Source organism: Polyodon spathula, chromosome 13, assembly GCF_017654505.1.
Source record: "Polyodon spathula isolate WHYD16114869_AA chromosome 13, ASM1765450v1, whole genome shotgun sequence".
Classification (NCBI taxonomy): domain Eukaryota; kingdom Metazoa; phylum Chordata; class Actinopteri; order Acipenseriformes; family Polyodontidae; genus Polyodon; species Polyodon spathula.
This window is the reverse complement of record NC_054546.1, coordinates 20,603,969-20,626,932: the sequence shown is the minus strand read 5'-3', so window position 1 is coordinate 20,626,932 and position 22,964 is coordinate 20,603,969. Positions and strand designations below refer to the sequence as shown.

The 22,964-nt window shown below is 38.8% G+C and overlaps 1 protein-coding gene across 1 annotated transcript in view; it reads right to left on the bottom strand.

The window, feature by feature from the left end:
* Positions 1-22,964, bottom strand: part of LOC121325981 (SEC23 interacting protein) — an 82,316-nt gene that overhangs the window by 35,681 nt on the left and 23,671 nt on the right. The window contains exons 5-12 of the mRNA XM_041269093.1: positions 22,524-22,613; positions 21,456-21,576; positions 20,984-21,073; positions 19,982-20,123; positions 17,885-18,093; positions 11,462-11,580; positions 3,902-4,057; positions 2,373-2,468 (exon numbers count right to left, since the gene is read on the bottom strand). Of these exons, the coding sequence (XP_041125027.1) occupies positions 2,373-2,468; positions 3,902-4,057; positions 11,462-11,580; positions 17,885-18,093; positions 19,982-20,123; positions 20,984-21,073; positions 21,456-21,576; positions 22,524-22,613 (1,023 nt within the window). The remainder of the gene's footprint in view (positions 1-2,372; positions 2,469-3,901; positions 4,058-11,461; positions 11,581-17,884; positions 18,094-19,981; positions 20,124-20,983; positions 21,074-21,455; positions 21,577-22,523; positions 22,614-22,964) is intronic.

The following is a 22,964-nucleotide window of genomic DNA, read 5'->3' as shown; positions in this document are numbered from 1 at the left end:
GTGCTCCCTAGGGCAGTCGAAACTGTGCTCCCTAGTGCGCCCCCTACTGCTACCAGTCTCCGCAGGAGGTAGTTGTGCAGGAGTGATGGAGCGATCACTCATCTGGTGTACAAGCCTGGTTCATAGGGATCGCTTGCTGAAAGCAGCACACTGTGCGCAAAAGGCAGGGTCCACCAGCGCTCGCTCTGCGTGTTCCTGGCCTAAGCAGCGCACGCATTTCTCATGGCCATCAGCTGCTGGCAGCTTGGCACCACAACCAACACAACTGTGAAACATAGTGCTTATTGCCTATGTAAAAGGCTGAGCACAAAAAAAAAAAAAGCCTGGTACCTGACATGTTATCTACAGACTAGTAAAACACTAGTCTGGGTACCTAATATCTAGTACAACTGGTACCAAAAGCAAGCAAGTTTGATACCAATTCTGGTGTTGACAGCAATATGTTGGTGCCAGCAACCTGGTACTGAAGTAGTTTAGGTACAGAGTATGAATTCTACAGGTATTGAAACTAATTGAAAATGGCTTGGTACAGACCACTAGTACCCTTGGTACTGTAATGTCCACTACGAGATGTTGGTACTGTAACATCGGCACCGCAACGTCCGTTGTTCTTTTTCTTTTCCCCCAAATGAGACATTGGTACGGGCCATTAATGCTCACCTGACAGCCCCAGTACCAAGGTATACCACCGGTACCGAGAGGCTAAGTACTGTACTCACTATATATCGCGTCAATATAGAGTCGGTACAGAGTACCTACTCTAAGGTTGCGTCCACTCTGGTATCGAGGTACGAAGAAGATGACGTCAACCTTGAGCTAAAGCACAACAGTAGCAAGGCAATCCCACAAAAGCAGGAGATCTCACGAAAAGATGCTCGCCAGCTAACTGTACAGTCAAGACTGTGTAATGAGCAGTACAAATACTACACTCCGTCAGTTACAGGCTACCTCCAGCCGAAGATAGCCTCTGTACTATGCCATAATACAGAGAGTCCTGTGAGCCCACAGAACTCAATCCCTTTTTCTGCAAAACAAAGAAAAAGAAAGGGAAGGGAGTAAACAGTAATGTAACAGCACTGAATACACAAGATATATAAACGATCCCAGCCGGGGTAGTACTACATTTGTTTTTACTATTTTTAATTCTGGAACAGAGCCCTGTCCGGGCAAGAGTACTTCGCTGCAAGAGTGAGCTAGACCCGGGGGAGGCGAACGCAAGCCACACGGAGCTCACGGCAGAAGTTTTTTTTTTATTTTTTAAACCATAGTAGATATTATCGACTGAAGGAAAAAACGCTGTTATAAGACAGAAAACTGCAAAAAACAGTTTAATAAGAGACAAATCGAGTAAGTAAACTTAGGTCAGATGCTTTCACACTTAGTGAAAAAGGAAAAGAGAATTTGCAAATGGCCGCAGTGTGCTTTTGTCTGGGCAACTCGCACTGCGTCATGCACTCTCGCGATAGTTTGTTGGCATACATGCATCAGTTCTTGGGTTCTTAAAGGGGAATAACCCATTAGTGATGGTTCATATTTCGTATTTGTACGAGAATGCCATTATATCTACGCAACCTATTACAGTTCTCTGCTTCAGTTTACAATTTAAGATCAGATTAATTTATTAGATTGGTTGTTTTCAGAATGTCCACTGTTTTTGGCTATAATTCATTTCAGTTTGAGGCTTCTCAAAACTATAGTTTTGTTTCGGAGGATGTTTTTAATCTGAATCTGAATGCACTATTGTCTGATGCATGTGTATGTACTTGTTAATGTGTTATTATTAATATTTTATTTTCTACATTGTATTTGCTTGCTTTGTGCTGCTGCGAAGTTTGCCTCTTGACCAGACCGTTGTTGTAAATGAGGATTTGTTCTCAATCATCTTATCTGGTAAAATATAGGTTAAATGGAAAAAATGACAAAAAACCCCCCAAAAAACAACATCTATGCAAGTGCTAGTCAGAGCTTCCGTTTCCCTTCAGACCGTGTCTATGGTAACGGCTGAGCCTTGACAACTACAATTGTAAGTATTTATTTAAAGTATTTTTTGTATAAACCTCACAATTTAAAAATTTAATTCTATATTTGCTTTGTAATGATTGTTCATTTTTATTTAGTTTTATATTTGCATTTAGCTTTATATGTTTAATTTCTTTGTATTTCATGCTATTTTGTATCTCTGAAAAACACAGGGCTCTGTATTAGGCAATGCAGTGGATTTATTCTCCGCTATCCAAAGAGACTCAGGATTCAGGTTTATTATCATATAAAAATTTGTCAGAATTAAATAATTTTACTCTTCAGGCAAGATTAACTGGAACTGTTTAGTTAGCTTTAAAATAGGAGCCAGTAATGGGTAGGTAATGCTATACCTGCTTGCTTGCTTTTTCTTTCACAAAGTTGGCAAGCTTCTTTCTGGGCCCGAGAGGAATTCCCATCTCTTTCATATCATCCATCGTGCACAGGAGCTAATGAAAGAGAAAGAAAACACAGATCAAGACAGCCAGTAGGATATCAAGGGGTTCAAACCACTGGGAGGATACTGCAGTCTAATCTATCAAAACTTCTATAAATTATTAAGCAGTTTCCAGCAATTCTATCAGAAAAAAAAACACACAAAAAAGTAACATATTTAAAGTCACTTTGAGCTTCTTGGTGTCATGAATCTCAAATTAAAGTGAAAAACCAGGTTTTTTTTGTAATGCAATCTCTCCAGGAAGCAGGGCTGCTCCTCTAAAGCATGTTCAAGAACACCAAGAACAGAACAATGGAAGCATTATTTATGCCTTTGCAATGGGCTAATGTCATCTACCGAGATGTAGCATTACATTACATTTCCAAGGAAGTCTTTGAGGCAGAAACAAACCTTCTAAAGTTCTGTTGTGTGTTCTTGATTCTATTGTAGCAGAATAAACTAAAAAACCTGCAGCAGAACCACAGTGCCATCTGCTGACCAAGCATTTACAGTGCAGCTGTATCTCTAATATATGTTAATTCGCAGTGCAGCTGTATCTGATATACATTAAAGAGCAAGATGGATGTGGAATATTGCAGTTATCACAACTATTATTTCCTTCTTGTTTAAACATCCTTTTCTGTTTTAGTCATTAAATCTTGGCTAAGTTTTAAAAATGAAAAGGTTAAAGCACCCCTTTGGTCTCAATAGAGCTCTCAGAACCATGACTAACATGCAAGTAAGTTCATGAGGTACACAGAGTATTAAATGAAGCATATTTAAAATGTGTTAACAAAAAAAGCTGCATTTTCCTCTTCTGTACAATTGAGTACAAATATCTGGGCCCTGTGTGAAAGGAAAACTTGAGCAGCTTTTAAAATCACTCAGTGTGGTACATAATTGCCACCGACTGGTACTCGGTTGTAGAAAAAGGAAATGCAGCTTTTCTTGTGATGATTTTAAGGCTTCACTGAATAGCTCCCATGAACAACTGAGAAGCTTACACTCCCGCAATGTTTTGCATGTGCTCTCCAGTATGATTTAACAAGAGGCACTATACACATACAACATATTAAAGGGGTGTTTCATATGCCCTACATGTTCCAATTATTGACTATCCTACAGTGTGCATTTTGTATGAGTCTCAGTTCTTTCTACTTCACTATTCATTACACTTAGTAATTAGTAAATAGTACACCAAAGGTGCTTCTGGACAGACTTCCTAAGGCTGTGCACTAAAGCACTTTGGTGAAGCATTGTGCATAGAGGCCTGTGCAACACAGACATGCTTCCACACACTTGATGAGTGAAAGAAAAAATGTAGAATAAATAATATTGTAAAATCACATAAACCAACATTGCACTCAATAACTGCTAATAAACATAATTGTTTTCGTTAAAACCCTTTGGAATTTTGGCTAAAATGCCCTTACGACTGCAGCATACCAGAGTTTCCATGTCGATCTTTTCCTTCTCCAAAGTGCTGAGGTATTCAGACAGAGACAACCTCTCCAGAGCTGTGCTCAGGTCCAATAGCTCCTCTCCTTCCTCCTCCTGCCCCGCCTCTTCCTCCTTGAGTTCCTCTGTGATGCTAGCATCCATCTGACAAAAAAATCAGAATGCTGCTTGACTTCAATGAAGACTCATTTTGCAAGAAGCAACGAATTAACAAAAAATACTTTGTAATTCTTTAATGTATGTTTGTAATGTATTAAGAGTATAGCATTCATTTTCCTGTTAACTTGTACTAAAGAATGTCTGTACTAAGACAGTTTTAGCCCAACTTTAAATAGGGGTAGGTAGATAAATAGATGATTTTATTTCTGTTCACAAACAGTTTTATGAAGATAAGGGCCCAGATATTCTAAAGGTTTGAGCACCACTCAAATCAATCAATCAATCTACTTCATATAGCGCCTTTCATAGTGGACCATCATCATAAAGCACTTTACAAGACGCAGTAACAATAAAAGCCACAATACTTTAAAAACACAGAGAAATGCATAATACATGGTATACAGTAAAAAAGAATGCATAATTTCCATTACTTGAGTAGATGTTAAACTTCATGCCGATTTGAACTCGGCTCTCGCCAACATAAGCACCAACTAAGACGTAGCTTTGTAGTAAACTAATGTGAGCCATCTGCATCTCCATCCATTTGCGTTGTTTTCCATCTGATGATGTAGATATCCTTCTGTCTGGTGTTGACTGCTGAAGTGTAATGCTGGCTCCATGGATGAGGTCAATTTGCCTCCCCAGCGCATCAGCACATAACGGCTGCGATGCTGTCTCCGGGGATCAACCCAGTGCAGTCTCTCCAGCGCATCAGCATGGCAACCATTTGGATTGAGCTAAGTAGGGTACATCTCTGGGGTCTTCAAGCGGGCACCTTCCATCCTCTGTGTTTCGTCGACTAGCCCACAACACCTCAAGAGGGCTCAACAGTGATTCTGGTGTCCCCTCCATCCCCCACTCAGCTCAGCCCAGCTTACTTACCTGTACATCAGCGTTGCATTCTTTCTATTGTGCTTGAGATCCCCATCCAGAATTTTTCCATCTCAACCACAGCCAGTTGCTGCTCCTTTCTGCTGCTTCAGATAAGTTCTTCATTGTGCAACCCAACTCTTGGCCACTGAACCAGACGTCTCTGAGAAACTGGGTTGTAGAGTGTGCCACAAATCCTCGACAACCCACCTCCACTGGGTAAACTCGGACTCCCCATCCTCGCTGTTCCGCTTCAGCAGCTAGTTGAGCATGCCAAAGTTTCTTCCTCTCATACGCCTCATCCACAGCATCTTCCCATGGCACTGTTAACTCTACCAGATGAACAAGGCATGCTGATCCAGACCACAAGACAATGTCTGGTCGAAGGTTAGTGGTGGCAATCTCAGGTGGAACAACATCTGCCAGCATTTTCCAGTCTCTAGCGGCTTCCAGTTGTCCTGGGCGAGGCTTGGTTTTAACATCTTTTCTTGGTGGTTGCTCTCCTGGACAGAGGAATGTTGTCTTTTCTGTATAATGCTTTGATGGAACTGGTGGCAACTTATTGGTCAGGTTACACTTGTCTTCCAATGCTAAGCCCAAACATCGCAGCACCTGGACATGGCGCCAAATAAACCGTCCTTGGCTAAGACACACCTTACATCCTGTCAAAATGTGCCTTAATGTTGCAGGTGATGAACACAACGGACATGAGGGATCCTCACCCACCCAGAGGTTTAGGTTCTGTGGTGATGCAAGAACATCATATGTTAATCTGATGAGGAAACTGATCCTGCTCTGTTCCACTGTCCATAGGTCTTGCCAGCTGATCTGGCGTTGTTCCACACTCTCCCATTTCATCCATTCTCCCTGCTTGGCCGGGGAAACGGCCTTTACACACCTGATCCTCTCCTCCTGCTTTTGCACCTCATTGACTACCAGCTTCCTCTGTTGAGCTGGGGTTGCCTTGTGCCATGTAGGAGGAGCTGAACAGAGACCAAAACCTCCTTTTCCATGCTGAACTTGCCCCATAATATCTGATTCGAAGGGCAGTCTTAGCATCTTCCATAGCTTTCTTTGCCATCCATTTTCTTCCAGTTTTCAATATAGGTGCTGCCTCCCTTACGCATTTGTCGCATGAATCTACTAATGTCATTTCCAGTCTGACTTTGGCACAGTTAAACTCGTCGGTTAGAGCAGAGATTGGTAGCTGCAGTATTCCTTTACCATAAAGTCCCACTCTGCTGAGGCAGCGTGGAACTCCCAACCATTTCCTGACGTATGAACTGATTAAAGCTTCCACCTTCTCAACTGTTGTCAAAGAAACCTCGTAGTCAGTGACCACAGCAGTCTTGGCAGTAGACCAAACTGAAAGCATAAGAGTTTCAGTTTGCCTGGTAAAGCGCTGCTGTCTATGCTCTTCAACACTTCCACTGCTTGTTGTCTAACTTCTCCCACACAAACTGTGTCCTTCAGATCCCTGTCGTACCATCTCCCTAGATGTTTCACTGGCTTCTCAGATACTGTTGGTATTGCCTCACCATTAATGTGAAACCTTTTATCTACTACTTTACCTTTAATTATAGAGATGCTCCTTGATTTAGTGGGCTTGAATTGCATTCGTGCCCATTCAATGTTATTGGTTAATTTGCCCAATAACAGATTAGTGCAGGCTACTGTTGTAATCATTGTTGTCATGTCATCCATGTATCCTCGAATTGGTGGTAGTCGCATTTCAGAAGCCAAGTGCTCTCCTCCCACTACCAATTTTGATGCCCTAATAATTACTTCCATTGCCATGGTAAAAGCCAGTGGAGAAATGGTAAATCCTGCCATTATTCCAACTTCTAGGCATTGCCATGTAGTGCTGAATTCTGAAGTTGAAAAACTAAATTGCAAATCTTCAAAGTAGGCTTTCACTAAATGTGTTATTGTCATCGGTACGATGAAAAAATCAAATGCTGCCCAAAGTTGTTCATGTGGCACTGAACCATATGCATTAGCCAAATCCAGGAATGTCACATGGAGCTCCTTCCTCTCCTTTTTTGCTGATTGAATTTGCTGCCAGATTATGCGGATGTGTTCTAAGCATCCTGGGAAACCTGGAATGCCTGCTTTTTGTACTGAAGTGTCAATGAAGCAGTTCTTTAATAGGTAGGTTGATAATCTCCGCGCAATAATGCTGAAGAAAATCTTAAACTGACTAATGCTTGTAGAATCTGTTTCTTTTGTTATAAAGACTCCACCTGCTCGGCACCAAGTTCTTGGTACAACCTGTTTTTCCCATGCCACTTTCATCAATTTCCACAGGATTCGTAGAACTCCAGAAGCACTCTTGTACACTCTGTATGGAACTCCATTAGGCCTTGGAGATGATGATGTCCTTGCTTTTTTTTTTTTTTTTTTTTTACAGCTTGCTCTACTTCTTTCCACTTAGGTGCACAGTCCTCCATTTGGTATTCGGGTGGATTGATAGGTGGGATATCTGAAGGAATTGACATAGGCTCCTGCCTTTTTGAATCTGTATGTGTTTCCTCCAAATATCTCTCCAGCTCAAACTTAGATGATTTTAGTGTGCCATTTTTCTCACTGGTGAATATCTTCTTTACAAATTTGAATGGACCTTTATAAGCTAGTTCTCGCACTCTTTCTTTTTGTAGCGTTTCTGTAGGCGCTCAGCTCTGCACAATGTTGCAAGCTTATCTTTTATGGCCCTTTCTAACAGATGGAGTCCCTCTTTCTGACTTTTCTGAAGTACTCTCCATTCTCATATATCCGTTTCCGTTCATAAGTCATTAACCGTGTTATCCAACATTGAGTCATCTTCCACCCCCGCACTCGGGCGCCTTGGGCGGGTGTCTCCAGCATCCTGTTTACCTTTGAAAACAGAGCTGGATACTGCCGACCAGGGTAACTAACCCTTGCCAACCCCAATGGCATCTCTTTCCTCCTGTCAGCTGTCTCTCAATGCCGTCACAAGGTCTTTCCCTTGTTGCCAATAATACATTAAATACAGTGAAAAGTGCATAATACACAACAGTAGCATAATACATGAAATAGCAGCAGCAAAATGTGCCATTCGCCAAAATGTGCCTTTGCCTCCGCTATCTCCACTGGCAGGAGCAGAGCAGCAAGAGCTGCCTCTGCCTCCACCACCGCGAGGAGTAGAGCAGCAGGAGCTGACTCTAACTCCGCCCCCTCCACCAGCAGAGGGTGAATGCCTGCTGGGTCCCTGTCCACCAGCAGAGGGTGAATGCCTGCTGGGTCCCTGTCCACCAGCAGAGGGTGAATGCCTGCTGGTATCACTTCCCCACCATCACGAGGAGAGGAGCTGGAGCTGCCTCTGTCTCCATCACCATCAGGGGGAGAGGAGCCGGAGCTGCCTCTCCCTTCACCAGAAGGACCACGACTGGACTAGTTTTAATACATGTTTAAAAAATAAACAGGGAAGCCGCAATCATGTTCGTTCTTTTGGACCAAAAGAAAACTAATCACTTCCCACTAAGCACGCTTTCTTGGTGCTGAAAGAATAACTCATGAAACAATCAAGAGTACAGCATGGTATCATAGTACGTACTGTCAGTATGTAACAGAACGAGCTGGCAGACACTAAACAACTACCTGTATAATGCAGAGACACTTTACTTTAATAGACACATACAACAGTATCAACCCTAGACTGATCAAGCAACAGCTTTCACCTCCTTACCTTGCATTCACATAGATTTCAAAGACACTGCTTATACAGTAGTAGGCTACGCTAGTGATTACTTTATTGGTAACTTTTGTCTGAAAGCTACCAATACGTACTTTGACACCCACGATCTGCATTCCATGCTACTGACTATGCCATATAGGTGTGGTAGGAGCAGGGGGCGTGGTGAGTGGGGGGCAGTTGGAAGTAGGGATGAAACGATTTTTCGATAGTACAATATATCGTGATTACGAATATTCGTGATAATCGTATCGTTAACATTTTTTAATTATTCGATAATCGTAGAAAACGATAGTCACATACTCACTAAATGTGGCTGGAACCAGAACAGATGTTTTTCTCTCCAAATAAGGGTAATCATCGGTGTGTAAAAGTCTATCTTTCGATCGATTCCATTCCTCATTAAATACATGGATATAAATACTTGATAATCGAGTCAATAATTACATTTTTGTAGCACATACTTAACAACATTTATTTAAGTTTATCAACAAAACTGCGCCGAACACCCTGCTTTGCTATTTACAGATCGTGTTAACTAGCATCTGATTTGCTGGTCCCATCCTACCAGTGAATCAGTTTTGAAAATTCTATGTAAGTACGCCCTTCTGTGTATTCACTGTGCAAAAAAACAAACAATTCTGTAAAATGTGGCAAAAGCACAACAAGGGCAGCAGGAACATGACGTACTTAGCACCTGGTGGAGTTAAAAGACGTCAGCAGTCAACAAGCAAGGTCACTTTAATAACATTTTTTTTTCCCCAGCGTGGCAACCTCCCCATATTGTCCTCTGTTCCACCCTCAATTATCAGTTTATAATTTCAATATGTTCATTAAGATGTACACGTTATAGGATATTATGCCACCAGAAAAACAGGCTACCTCGGGTAAAGTTGATAACAGTATTGAAATGTTTTCTTGAATTATAAATTAAATAACGACAAAAAAGGAATATGCATAAAGAACATCATGCCCATACTGCTCTATTCCATACTAACAGGTTGTATAGTACAAAATAATGTATCTATTTTGCAGACTATTTGAAAAATTGAGAATAGTTAGCAGTATGTATGTAAAGCAAGTACTTTAAATGTATTTAAAGAAATACAGATGCTTCACATTTGTAATTATGCACCGTTTCTAAGTACATTTAAATAAATAAATAAAATGTATAAATAAAGCAGGAGGAAAAAACCTTGCAGTCCCATTTTGACAGACTTAAAGGTATTCTTTAGGTTTTCTTCCACCTGAGTGCTAGTCATTTTTTTCATTCTTGCTAGAATCTGCTTTTTTAATGTCTGTAGCTTCCTTGTGTTGCAGACCATATCTCACAGAGAATTTTTTTTTTTTTTATTTAGTTAAAAAAGTAATTGAAAAACAACCGCTCTCAACTATTTGTATAGTGGAAATTTACTATCATTTCATCCCTGGCTGGAAGGGGCTTTCAGCAGGAGTATGAGTAAGGGATGCACATGTGCAGACTGCATCCACAGGCAGCATTCTTGGCTGGTTCCATGCTGAGATTCCAGTCTTCGGGGCTTCGGAATAGAGTAGTGTTTTCAGCATTGCGGGTTTGTTTTACGGTCCACACTTCTGTAAATATGTTTATGTATAGTGTAAGGAGCATGGGTCGGGGCTGCTCAGAACACCGGCTGACACGCGCATTTCTGTAAAATAAACAGTCCATTGTCATGTATTATTCCAATCCTGTACATTCACGCGTAGCTCTTGTGCATTTCTGCAATATTGGTATTGAATGCGCAGGTGGTTTTGCACGGCCCAAACACATTATCAAATTGAACAAAAAACTGCTACTTGCCAACTCTGCACAACTGTTTTTGCGAGGGGATTACACATCGCTTCGAATATCTGGGCCAAGATCTTCAGTTTTGTAATGAGAATGTTTCTGTTTTATAATATCGAAAACTGTACAACATATACACTAGAGTACATGACAATGTATTTGGTAGGTAAGAAAATAATATTTAGGGCAGGTTCTCAGCTCAAGTGGATAAGCAATTCTTTAGAAAAATGTAAAAAGGGAGTAGTACATACAGATGATGGAAAAGCACCCCATACACTGCCCGATTATGATTATAAAAAGTGGGGTTATCTGCAACATCAATCTGATAAGGGAAATACTGCCAACAAAAAATTAACTTCACTGCTGCCACCTTTGGACCATGGTAACTTTTGGGAAGTTTTTCTTCCCAATATGCCCATGTATGGCCACTTCACATGGGGGGGGGGGGGACACATGCTAAAGAATGTGCTTACCAAATTAAAAAGTAATCAATAGTTCAGAAAAGAAGATACAATTATTATTGATGCAACAATGAATCCATTATAAATGATATTTTGCAGGCCTCAATTAAACATTAGTTGATTGATCAATTTCCCTGGTGCCTCATATTACTAGAGCATTCATGCTTTTGTGAAATGTCAATCTGCAGCTTTTTGCATCTTGCTTTTTAATAGTTTTCACAATACATATATTATATTACTCTGTATAATAAGCATATATATGTCAGTTGCATTTGGAGGCTCTTGTGAAGTCTACAAACACATTTTCCTAATGCATTAATTACTGTTGGAATCTTATCAAAGAACCCTGCTTAGTTTTCATATCGTGAGCACAAGGCAGGTGTCCTAATGAAGTGGCCAGTGAGGGCACATTAATTATTAATGTAGTCATTAAGCCATAAGCAATTCAAAAACTGCTGTGGGAATTTGAGGCATTTAAAACAATGAGATGTGGAATGTCGGGGGGGGGGTACAAAATGGAAAAGACAGAAAGACAGCTTTACTTTTTTTATGTCAGGAACATCCACAGGTTTCATAACACCATTTGCTACAGACAGCGGAGGGGCTGGTGCTGCTGAACCTTTTTTCTGATTGGAGAGCACGTCGAAAAGAATAAGAGAACCTAAAAAAAAAAGGAATCAATGACAGATATTCAACCCCAAGGGTACAGTACAGCATAAAAAAGTACTTCTGGGGAATAAAACAGTAATATTAACATTAAAAAGAAACTGATCTGTGTGTTTAATATAAACAATTCTATAACTCTAGGGCAAATCATTTTCCTAATTAGATTGAGATGAATTTGATTACGTCTCACCTTCTATACCTTCGTGATCTTTCCCGTTGACAATTGTGTTATGATGGGCTTGCTGAGTTAATAGCTCCTGCTAACAAGATCCATCGAGTCTGAGGTTTGTTTTTTTACAGGGAATCTCGCACACGTGTTTGAAGGCAAGACTAAATCAGATTTGTCTCAATCGCTTCCCTTTAGTCTCACATTAGCTTAGTTTCCATATGTTTACTCTTACTTCTGACATTTCTGTCTCGTGATATAAAGATCTTTTTTGCGTTTCCATGTGAAGCTTTTAAGACAGAGAAAAAAGTGGGGTTATCTACAACATCAATCTGATAAGGGAAATACTGCCAACAAAAAATTAACTTCACTGCTGCCACCTTTGGACCATGGTAACTTTTGGGAAGTTTTTCTTCCCAATATGCCCATGCATGGCCACTTCACATGAAGAAAAAAAAAAAAAAAAAACACACACACACACGTAAACTGGCCCATTGATGATGAAAAAATAGACCCTGTTTTAATGGTTTAGTAGTGAAAACATTGCTATGAAATATGTTGACTTAAAACATTTTTAAAAATAAGAGAGACTGGCATGTGAAAACTTGTGTTAAAACTTGTGTCCTAAAAATGCAGAGCCTAAACCTCTCCCATGTATCCCCTCCTGCCTTCTGGTCTCTTTAGTTCACTCTATTATGGATCGCTGGCTTGAAAAAACTATTTCGAATATAAAAGAAAGCATTGAAGCACTCGATGTAATCTCGCAGGAAAAGTCTTTGCTATCTCAGTCACTTAATCAAACCGAGAAGCAGACATTCAGACACACACTATTTGGTCTCTCGTCCAATTTAATTTAGGAAGTTAATGGCAAAACCTTAAATGTGTGGTCTGTACATGAAGTTGAATAAGGGTAAGAAACCACTGTCTAACGTGCAGAGAGTGTAACAAAGACTCAGAGAACAGCATAATTAAATAGACATTGCTTGGTTTCTTCAGAGAGCAATAACCCTTTACAACATAGTCTAATTTCAGCAAGAATCACTCTTGACCACCCATTGTTTGAGATAAATCCACCTTTAAAACACTATCTCTTTGGTTTATCAGCACCAGAGGACCAATTCATTTGAAGACACACCATAAATACTCTGCTTAATTTATACTGCAAAGGGCTTTACAGTTATACAGGGAGGCTATGGCTTCATAATCAAAGAAATAATTAATAGCATGATTCTATATTCAGTGGAAAGGGTGCTGTCAAGGTCAAACTGTTGCACAAGTTCACATTTTTGATAAAGAACGGTCGTAGCTTCAGTTGTATTATTATTATTATTTAAGATTATTTAGTTCTGCATCGGAAAGGAAAATTCCAAGTTATTAAAAAAATTCTGAAACCAATTTCACAAAGTTTTTGCTCAAAGTCAAATCTTCTCAATATTTGTGTATGTTTAACATACCTTTGTCAAGGGAAGAGAGTTTGGTATTTATAGGCTTTTGATTCTGTGGTAACCACACCTTTGTTTCTCTTTAAATCTAAAAATGTCCTTGATGTCATTCACTATATACATACACACAGTACCGTGAAAAAGTATTTGCCCCCTCTCTGATTTTCTGCATTTTTGAAACAATGTTATCAGATCTTCAACCAAAATCTAATATTAGATAAAAGGGACCCTGAGTGAACAAATAACACAAAATGTTGATACTTATTTCATTTATTTATTAAAGAAAGTTACGCAACACCCAATGCCCCCGTGTGAAAAAGTAATCTCCCTCTTAGAGTCAACAACTGGTTATGCCACTTTTAGCAGCAATAGCTGCAACCAAACACTTGCTGTAGTTATTGATCAGTCTCTCACAGCGCCGTGGAGGAATTTTGGCCCACTCCATGCAGAACTGCTTCAACTCAGTGATGTTTGTGTGTTTGAGCATAAACTACTTGTTTAGGTCCTGCCATAACATCTCAATGGGGTTTAGGTCTAGACTTTGACTAGGTCATTCCAAAACTTTAAATTTCCTGTTCTTCAACCATTCTGATGTCGACTTGATTGTGTGTTTCGGATCATTGTCTTGCTGCATGACCCAGATGCACTTCAGCTTCAGCTCACGGACGGATGGCCTGACATTCTCCCGTAGAATTCTCTGCTACAGAGCAGAATTCATGGTTCCTTCAATGATGGCAAGTCATCCAGGTCCTGATGTAGCAAAACATCCCCAAATCATGACACTACCACCACCATGCTTGACTGTTGGTATGAGGTTCTTACTGTGGAATGCACTGTATGGTTTTCGCCAGATATAAAATGGGGTCCACATTGGCCAAAAAGTTCAATTTTTGACTCATCTGTCCATAGAATATTGTTCCAGAACTCTTGAGGATCATCCAAGTGCTTTTTGGCAAACTTGAGACAAGCATTCATGTTCTTCTTAGTGAGCAGTGGTTTCCGCCTTGCTACTCTGCCATGAATCCCATTTTTGCCCAGTGTCTTTCTGAGGGTGGAGTCATGAACACTGACCTTAGCTAAGGCGAGAGAGGCCTGCAGATCCCTGGATGTTGTTCTAGGGTTCTTTGTGACTTCCTAGACAGTTTTACGCCTTGCTATTGGAGAGATTTTGGCAGGACGGCCACTCCTGGGAAGATTCACTACTGTCACAAACTTTCTCCATTTGGATAATATGGCTCTGACTGTGGTTTGGTGGAGCCCCAGAGCCTTACAAATGGCTTTGTAACCCTTCCAGGCATCAACAACTTTTTCCCACAGGTCTTCAGGAATTTCTTTTGATCGTGGCATGATGTGCCTCTAGAACCTGTGTGCTGGTAACTTCACTCTGATGGTAAGGGCCAAAGTTAGTCAGATTTATATTGGGCAGGGCTGCCCCAAATCAGGTCTGATTGTTAACCAAAGTATTCAAACAGCTGACCCTAATTATCCTTTTAATTGGGTTGAGTTAACTAGGGGGGCAATAACTTTTTCACACCTGAAGATTGCATGTTTGATTACCTTGCACACCAAACAAATGAAAGAAGCACCAAACTTTGGTGTCATTTTTTCTCAGACTCCCTCTATATACTACTACAACCTACAAAAAGATCTGACCAAATTCAATGTGAAAAATCTGCAAAAATGCAGAAAATCAGACAGGGGGCAAATACTTTTTCATGGCACTGTAGCTAATGATATAACAATCTACTGTTCCTTTCTATTTAAAATTTCAGGCATCATGGTATCTAGTCTATCAATTAATTTTCTTTTATTCTTATTATGGTACATTATCACATTTTATTTTTTCTAAAACCACAAACTTTAGGCATCAGTGGTGTGTCTGTTCTTTTTAAGTGCTTAACTATCTTTTATATAATGATATACCTGTCTCTCCTACATATTTTTTTAAAATTATATGCAAAATATACCATATATAAAAGGTTGCCACCCTTGCATGACTGATTTTTTTTTAAGACTGAATATTTATTTTCTTAATTTGCTATTTCACTTTTATCAATATGTTAACACACTTAAGTCCTTTTACAGATTTCAATGTCCCTTAATGTATGTAAGTTCTCTTTATGTTTACTGTGGGCTAAAATGTCAGCCAAATTTGAATCCTTTCTAAATTATCTGAATTATGAAGTACATGTAAATGCTTCCAAACAATTTTTGAAATGTTGGATAATAATTTAGAATATGTAATTATTAATGGTACTCTCTTAACCCTCTCTTCCTTTTTCTTATAATCAAGTAGTTCAATCCCATTGAGTTTGTCAACTTTTCTGAATTCTCTCTCAATAATTCGTTGTTTTTTTTTTTTTTTTTAATAAACTCTTTTTTAAGCTTTATTTCTGTTTTTTGTAGTAATTTTCATCGGAACAGATTATTTTTATCCTTACACCCAGTCCTTTAGGAATGGCTCTTTTGGTACAGATAGGCCGTGCAGACTACATATGTTGGTACTGACGCATAGCAGTAGGTTTTGAGTAAAAATCAGTTTTAATAGATCCTTGACCAAGTTTAACCAATGGGGTGTAAGAATTCTGTTTATGATTTTGTCCATCTTAAATCCACCGAAGTGTTACGGTGGACATCATTTGTTAATTTATGAAACTGTACAATAGTTATTCTCCATATGTGCATATTCCAAATATGTCATCCACATATCTTATGCATTCTAATGGTTTCTTGTCAGTTTACTCATTAACATTTCCTCCCATTTTCCCACATACGTGCTTGCAAAGTGCATACCTAATTTTAAGCCTATTGCTGTGTCATCACTCTGTTTGTAACTTCTCCCAAATGTAAAATAACTATGTTCTAAAACTACCTTGATCATATTTAATTTTTCTTCCGTAGGTCTCTTCTAGCTTCATTCGCCTTTCCCATTCTTTTAATTCTATTATTAGCTTATTCTTATTTATGTATCTTCTTGGCAGAAGAAACTTGAGACCCTTGCAGTTTTTATAACGTTTAAGTAAACATGGTCTATTTCTAATATGTACAGCAGCAACAAGTTCTGCCTCTGTAGCTCAGGTTTGTATGCCACCACTGCTTAATTTCATTTTCTCAATGTTCTTTATAATCCTCATCAAGGTAACATTTGTAACTATTTTCATTTCTGCTCATGTGCTCAGTAATATTCCCACTTACTAATCTATGATCATTTGTGTTTCATACAAAACTCTACTCAAATACCTAAAAAATCAATTACCATCTTTCTCTACCATTAATATTTAATTTCCATATTCACCGTTCTGGCACTGATCTTCTGTTACCATATCAAAGTGTATATTTTCAATTACTTTTAAATATCTATTATTTGTATTTGACTCTTATGTATATTATTGCATGGCATATTTGAGGAAATCATATTAAGACATTTTTTTGATTTCCTGTCACTTAAATACCTTAGCCTATTTTTCTCTAAATACTCTGCTTTCAGAAATTTCTCTTATTTCTTAAACTTTTCTAATTTATGTCCTCTTTACTTACTGCATTACTTAACAATTATTTATTTAAGTTATTTATATTATTTCTTTCTGAATCATTAGTCTTCATGTTTATAGCTAATTTATTTTATGAGATTGAGAAATGCAGGGCTCTTACAGTATGTGACTTGTTCATGGGGAAGAATATTTAAATCTATAAAGCAGACTTGCTTGGCAGGAGCTTTTAAGCAATTCTTTCTAAAATCAGGTATTTTCAAAAGTTACAAGAAAACATGAAAAGAAAGCTAGTGGTTCAAAAACTTAAACAAAGCAAGATAAAAGGCAAATGTGAACTGCTTGAAAGCAGGCATGAAGAGACAGAATTGTCCGAAACTGTATGCATGCATGTTATGTTATGTCATATATATATTATTATATCATATATATATATACATATATATATATATATATATATATATATATATATATATATATATATATATATATATATATATATATATATATATATATATATATATATATATATGTATATATATATACACACACACACACACACACACACACACACACACACACACACACACACACACACACAGACTCTTACTTCTTTTTTTATAACATAAGGAAATGCCCTGACACTAATAAGGCAGCTATATATACAAGTTCCTTGCTTTAGATCTATCATCCATAACTATTAAACACTCAATAGTGTTGAATTTAAGCACATTAAATTCAATGACAAACTTTCGGACTAGAAGTCTTTTTCAAAGTCTTCAGCTCTTCAAGTCAAAGCATTTGTCATTGAATTTATTAAGTTGGTTTTAGTATTTCTAGTTTCTTGCTTTACTTGGAAACCTCCTGAACTATTTTGACATTAAGTGTATGACAGCACTTTCTCACGAACATTAAACGTTGTCCCAGTTGTGTCCTGATTAACTCGGCCATTAATTTAAAATCTAAAACATCTACGTGGTTAATGTCCACTATATGTAAAATCAGGGTATTCCTCACAATGGGACCATTACCTTCTTCCACTGTTATAAGAACGTGAACCAAAACTCATTTCAGCACTGAAGACATTGACAAATGACTTTGTCTAAACCTACTATGTTTCTTTTAGTACTATTAAATGTTTAATAGTTATGGATAATGTGCATATTATCTCCACATTACATTATCAAAAGAATTGTTCTGTACCTAAACTGTGTCCCAAGACTGAAATCTGCCCTTTAAAGTCAGGGTTGCGGCTCATGAAGAGAGCAAACATCCGGTTGAGCTCCATGCACACTTTATCCACTATGGTCTGGCAGTATGTTGGGCTGTTGTAGAACAAAACGTCCAGCAACGTCTCATTGGTGAAATGGCGCAAACGGCCAGTGCTTGGCAGTGTAATTTTTTTGATCCTTCTGAAACACAGGAAAAAAAAAATAGGGATAGCAGTAACACAGATTGCCTGCCACTGCTGTAAACTCAAAAAAAGTACATTATCAAATACAGTGGCTCTCAAAAGTATTCACCCCACTTGGACTTTTCCGCATTTTACTGTGTTATAACATGGAATCAAAATTGATTTAATTAGGAGTTTTTTCCACTGATCCAACACAAAAATGGTTAGTACATTTCCTCACAAATACTACATCATGAAGACGAAGGAACATTCAAATCCGGAATAAGGTTCTTCAAAAGCATCAATCAGGGGTAGGATATAAGAACGTTTCCAAGGCATTAAATATCTTCCAGAGCACAGTAAAGTCCATTAAGAAATTCAGTGAATATGGCACAACTGTGAATCTGCCTAGAACAGACTGTCCTCAAAAACTGAGTATCCGGGCAAGACGGGCACTAGTCAGGGAGGCAACTCTAAAGGAGTTAGTCTTCCACGGCTGAGCTGGGAGACACTATGCATACTGCAACAATAGCCCGGGTGCTTCACAAAACTGGCCTTTATGAGACAGTGGCAAAAAGAAAGCCATTGTTGAAAAAAAACTCACATCAAATCTTGGCTAGAGTTTGCCAGAAGGCATGTGGGACACTATGAGACAAAGTGGAAGAAGATTCTATGGTCTGACGAGACCAAAATAGAGCTTTTTGGCCTCAATGCTAAGCGCTATGTTTGGCGCAAGCCTAACACCGCACATCATCCTGAGAACACCATCTCTACCGTGAAGCATGGTGGTGGCAGCATCATGTTATTGAGATGCTTCTCTGCGTTAGGGCTGGAAAGCTTGTGAAGATAGAGGGCAAAATGGATGCATACAGCCTGGAAAACAAGTCTGCAAGAGACCTGGACTTGGGAGAAGATTCATCTTCCACAAAACATACAGCTAAAGCCACAGTGGAGTGGCTTAAAAACAAAAAGGTCAATGTCCTGGAGTGGCAAAGTCAAAGCCCGGACCAATTGTATGTGGAAAGAGTCGACAATTGCCGTTAACCAAAGGTCCCCATCCAACTTGACAGAGCTTTTTTTTTACAAAGAAGAATGGGCAAAAATTGCAGAAATGTGCAAAGCTGCCAAAGACTCATGGCTGTAATTGCTGCCAAAGGTGCCTCTATCAAATACTGACTCAAGGGGGTGAATACTTATGCAATCAATTATTTTCTGTTTTGTATTTTTAATTAATTGAGAACAATTTTTAGATTTTATTTGTCACTTCGACATTATGGACTTTTTTTTTGTTGATCAGTGGCAAAAACTCCTAATTAAATCCATTTTGATTCCATGTTATAACACAATAAAATGTGGAAAAATCCAAGGGGGGTGAATACTTTTGACAGCCACTGTAATTATACGAAATATGGATCAACAGGTTCCAGCATATATCCCCAGATTCTGATATGCTCAATAACTTGTGGTCAGTAATGTTGTAAACATGTTTGATCAGAATTGGATCTGCAGTTCTCCATATCTACATTATTACGTAACAGACAGACACAGACAGGAACCTCATAAATCTCCAGTGCTTGAAGTTTCTTTACATTCATAGTTCTATGGCTACACATTATGTAAAACTTACGCATGGCTGTCGCCACTACTTCCTTTCAACAGGGATATGCATCCCCATTGGGGAAGATATGAGGTAAGAAAATGGATTTAACAGCTTTAGACTACTTAGAAGCATGTAAATGAAATGCTTATTTCTGGGTTGGTAACGTTACCTGAAATAAAGTATGCTGATACCGATTTAGAGTAAATACCTCCAAGAATCTGTCTCAATGTGTAAGAGTTAAGAACATGTATCTTAAAGCCTTGTGAAACACACTACACAATGCATTGCTAGTTTGCACAGTGGCTACCTGTCTACCCCCGTGGCATCCCCATGGAGGGCAGTGTGCCATGTGGCTGGCAAGAACTCCACTCGGCTCATTTGCCCCTCCTGCAGGGCTTTGCTGAAGTGGCTCTGCAGCAGTTTCAAGGAGACACTCCTGAAGTCATCCACTGGAAGGGATTGAAAGAAAAACAATGGTGAAAATAGATAGGTCAGCAATTTACACAGGTGCGTAGCAATATTAACAGTTACAAAATACCAAAAGAAACATACTAAATTCAATGGCAAATGTGGTAAATGCATTTAGCATTGAAAAAATAGGAGGGTATCAATACTTGTGGGCACCACTGTACATCCCATCACGGCTATAAATAAAACAAATATATAGCTATCGGTATTATAGCTATCAGTACCATGAAAAAACAAAACGTGTCCAGCGTACATAGGGATACATGTTAAAAATGTGACCTCTAAAATGTGTTTTATCCAATGGTGATTGCCAAGACTGGTACCTCATTGGGGTAACACATACCCCTTACTCTAACATTTTGGGTATGGTTACATAATGCCTGCAAGGTAGAGAATGTTCTTCTAATGAACCAAGAGTGCCCTCTAGTGTAATGAGAAGGCAAAAGCACAACAGGAAATGCCAAGCCAATTTAAAATCACTGCACGGATACACAGTATGAGACCTGCATTCTGGCTGTCATTATTAGCAACACCTGAATAGGTAAATGACACTGAACATGAAGTAAACATATCAGAGCACATACATGATAGTTTGTTGTATGTACTGAACCAAAGATACAGTCTGTTGGGTAATTTTTTATCCCACAATTTTAGAGGAAATACATTTCTAAAATAGGCCATCCATTATCATTTTTAGGGGTTCTGAGACTCTTTCCTTTTAAAATGTTAATTTGCACCCAAGCTAACACCCACTGCAATTCGGTCAGTTCTCAAGATACAAGGCTGAATCCATGTTGTAGGTACATTGCTACTATAAGGATGTTCAACGCAATGCACTTACCACACTCCACCATGCTCCTGAACCTCAGGTCACAGACCGGTCCTATCCCGTGCACCATGAACACAAGGTGATCAATCTGGGGGAGCTCACCTAGAGACAGCCAGAGACAAGGAAGATTGACTTTCTAGTAGTAGTACTGGAAAAACATTTCACACGTCAGAGATGGAACTGAGACTGCAGCTGTATAGCAGTTAGATCCATAGGATACACCAGAGCTCGTTACCTATACAATACAGCTAATCAAACTGGTATTAAAACATGGAATGGGTGAAACAACTATGCAATAGGAGACTTATTTGCACCACTCCTTATAGCTGATGGAGGGGTTATACTGTAGATAATGGAGGCTAGATCAGCCTGTGCTGTCTAGTCTACACTGGCACTCAGAATAACTGCAATCATAGGGGTAAGAAAATGTCTTCTGAAATTACTTTCTGTTACTTGACCCCCTTATAAAAGAAAGTCCGCTTACCATCAGGGATTTCATCGTGGTCGTCATCAATGCCTCTCTTCACCACTCTCGGCCGGGTCTGTCCATCCTGCGTTGTCCCCCACTCATCAGGCACTGCAGAGGGCTGGAACTGCACTATCACCTGGGGAAAGTGGACAAAACATTAGAAACACCTTCCATATGGAACACATGCTTTTACAATGGACTATCCTTTCAGATGATCGATTAACAAAAAGGCATCTCTCTCTCTCTCTCACACACACACCCACCTGCAATGGAATCTTATCATTCTTGCTTTCCATTATTTATAATCTTTTTTTTTTTTTTTTTTTAACTGCAATTTAAAAGATGACCTTTCAGTTGATATATAGTAAAGCAGAGGCCGACGTAAATACAGCTACTATTTAGATATATAAAAAAAAAAACAGGGCTTTATGTACTAAGTTCATGATAATCTTTTGCAGATTTGTCTGTAAAATATACAAAAAAAAAAAAAACACAACAGGAGGGAGGTTCATCCAGCATTTTATTTTATTAGTCATTAAAATAAGCTGTGGGGTTCCGGAAAACATAACGGTATACATCCCCACGTGTTGCTACAACTGTTTAAATAACGTACCTGTCATTTTTCTTTTTTCATTGTTAACATCCTGACAACTTTTTACACTTAATGTTAAAGTCTGTTTCAAATCCCTTTTCAAAATAGCTGCTAGTGATGGATCAATGAATCAGAGAACTCAGCAGTAGTTTCAGGGTGCAGCAGTCAGAAAGGATGTTCCCTCTCCAACTTCCTCATGCAACTAAATTAAAGGAAGGGATCATTTTTGAGACCAGCACCACACTGCTGCTAAGCTTATGTGAAACCAACTGCTTTATGGAGTCACTATATAGAAAGTTTTAAAGTACTTTTGCATTAAACAACCAAAGCTATAATGCTGTCCAGAATTGGTAGGTATTAATTTCTTTACAAAAAACAATGATTTAAACATGTTGTTATGGTGCACACTAAATATTTCCCTTTTTACAGCTGTTTTACGATGTTTGTGACCATGTAGATCAGCGTTCTCCAGTTTCATTTTATATTATCACCTTTGGGTTATGCATGACAATAGTTTCTCCAGTTGGGAACTCAAGTCTTCGGTGCCACTGGTTCGTGGATACTGCCTTCTTATATTCTGCCTGCAAGACCAACACAATCAAACACAATGAAACCACTCATGGGCAACATTTATTAAAAGAAAAATGCAAGTCAAGAAACAAAAATAGGGGTATGTGCAATTTCATAGCAATGTGTACACAACATATAAACGATACTCCAGCGGTTTCTGCTTGTTTGCTTGCTTTTAGTACTTGAGTACTTTGTTTGTACTCGATTACTGCTGACAAAAAACAGAAAGGACGTCTAATGTCATGGGGGGCTTTGAGCCAAGAACAATTAGGAAGGCTGACGTATATAAAAGTAATCTGCATCTGTACAAAAAAAAATGCAGCATAACAGTATGCCTATTCTTTATTCATAGTACAAACACA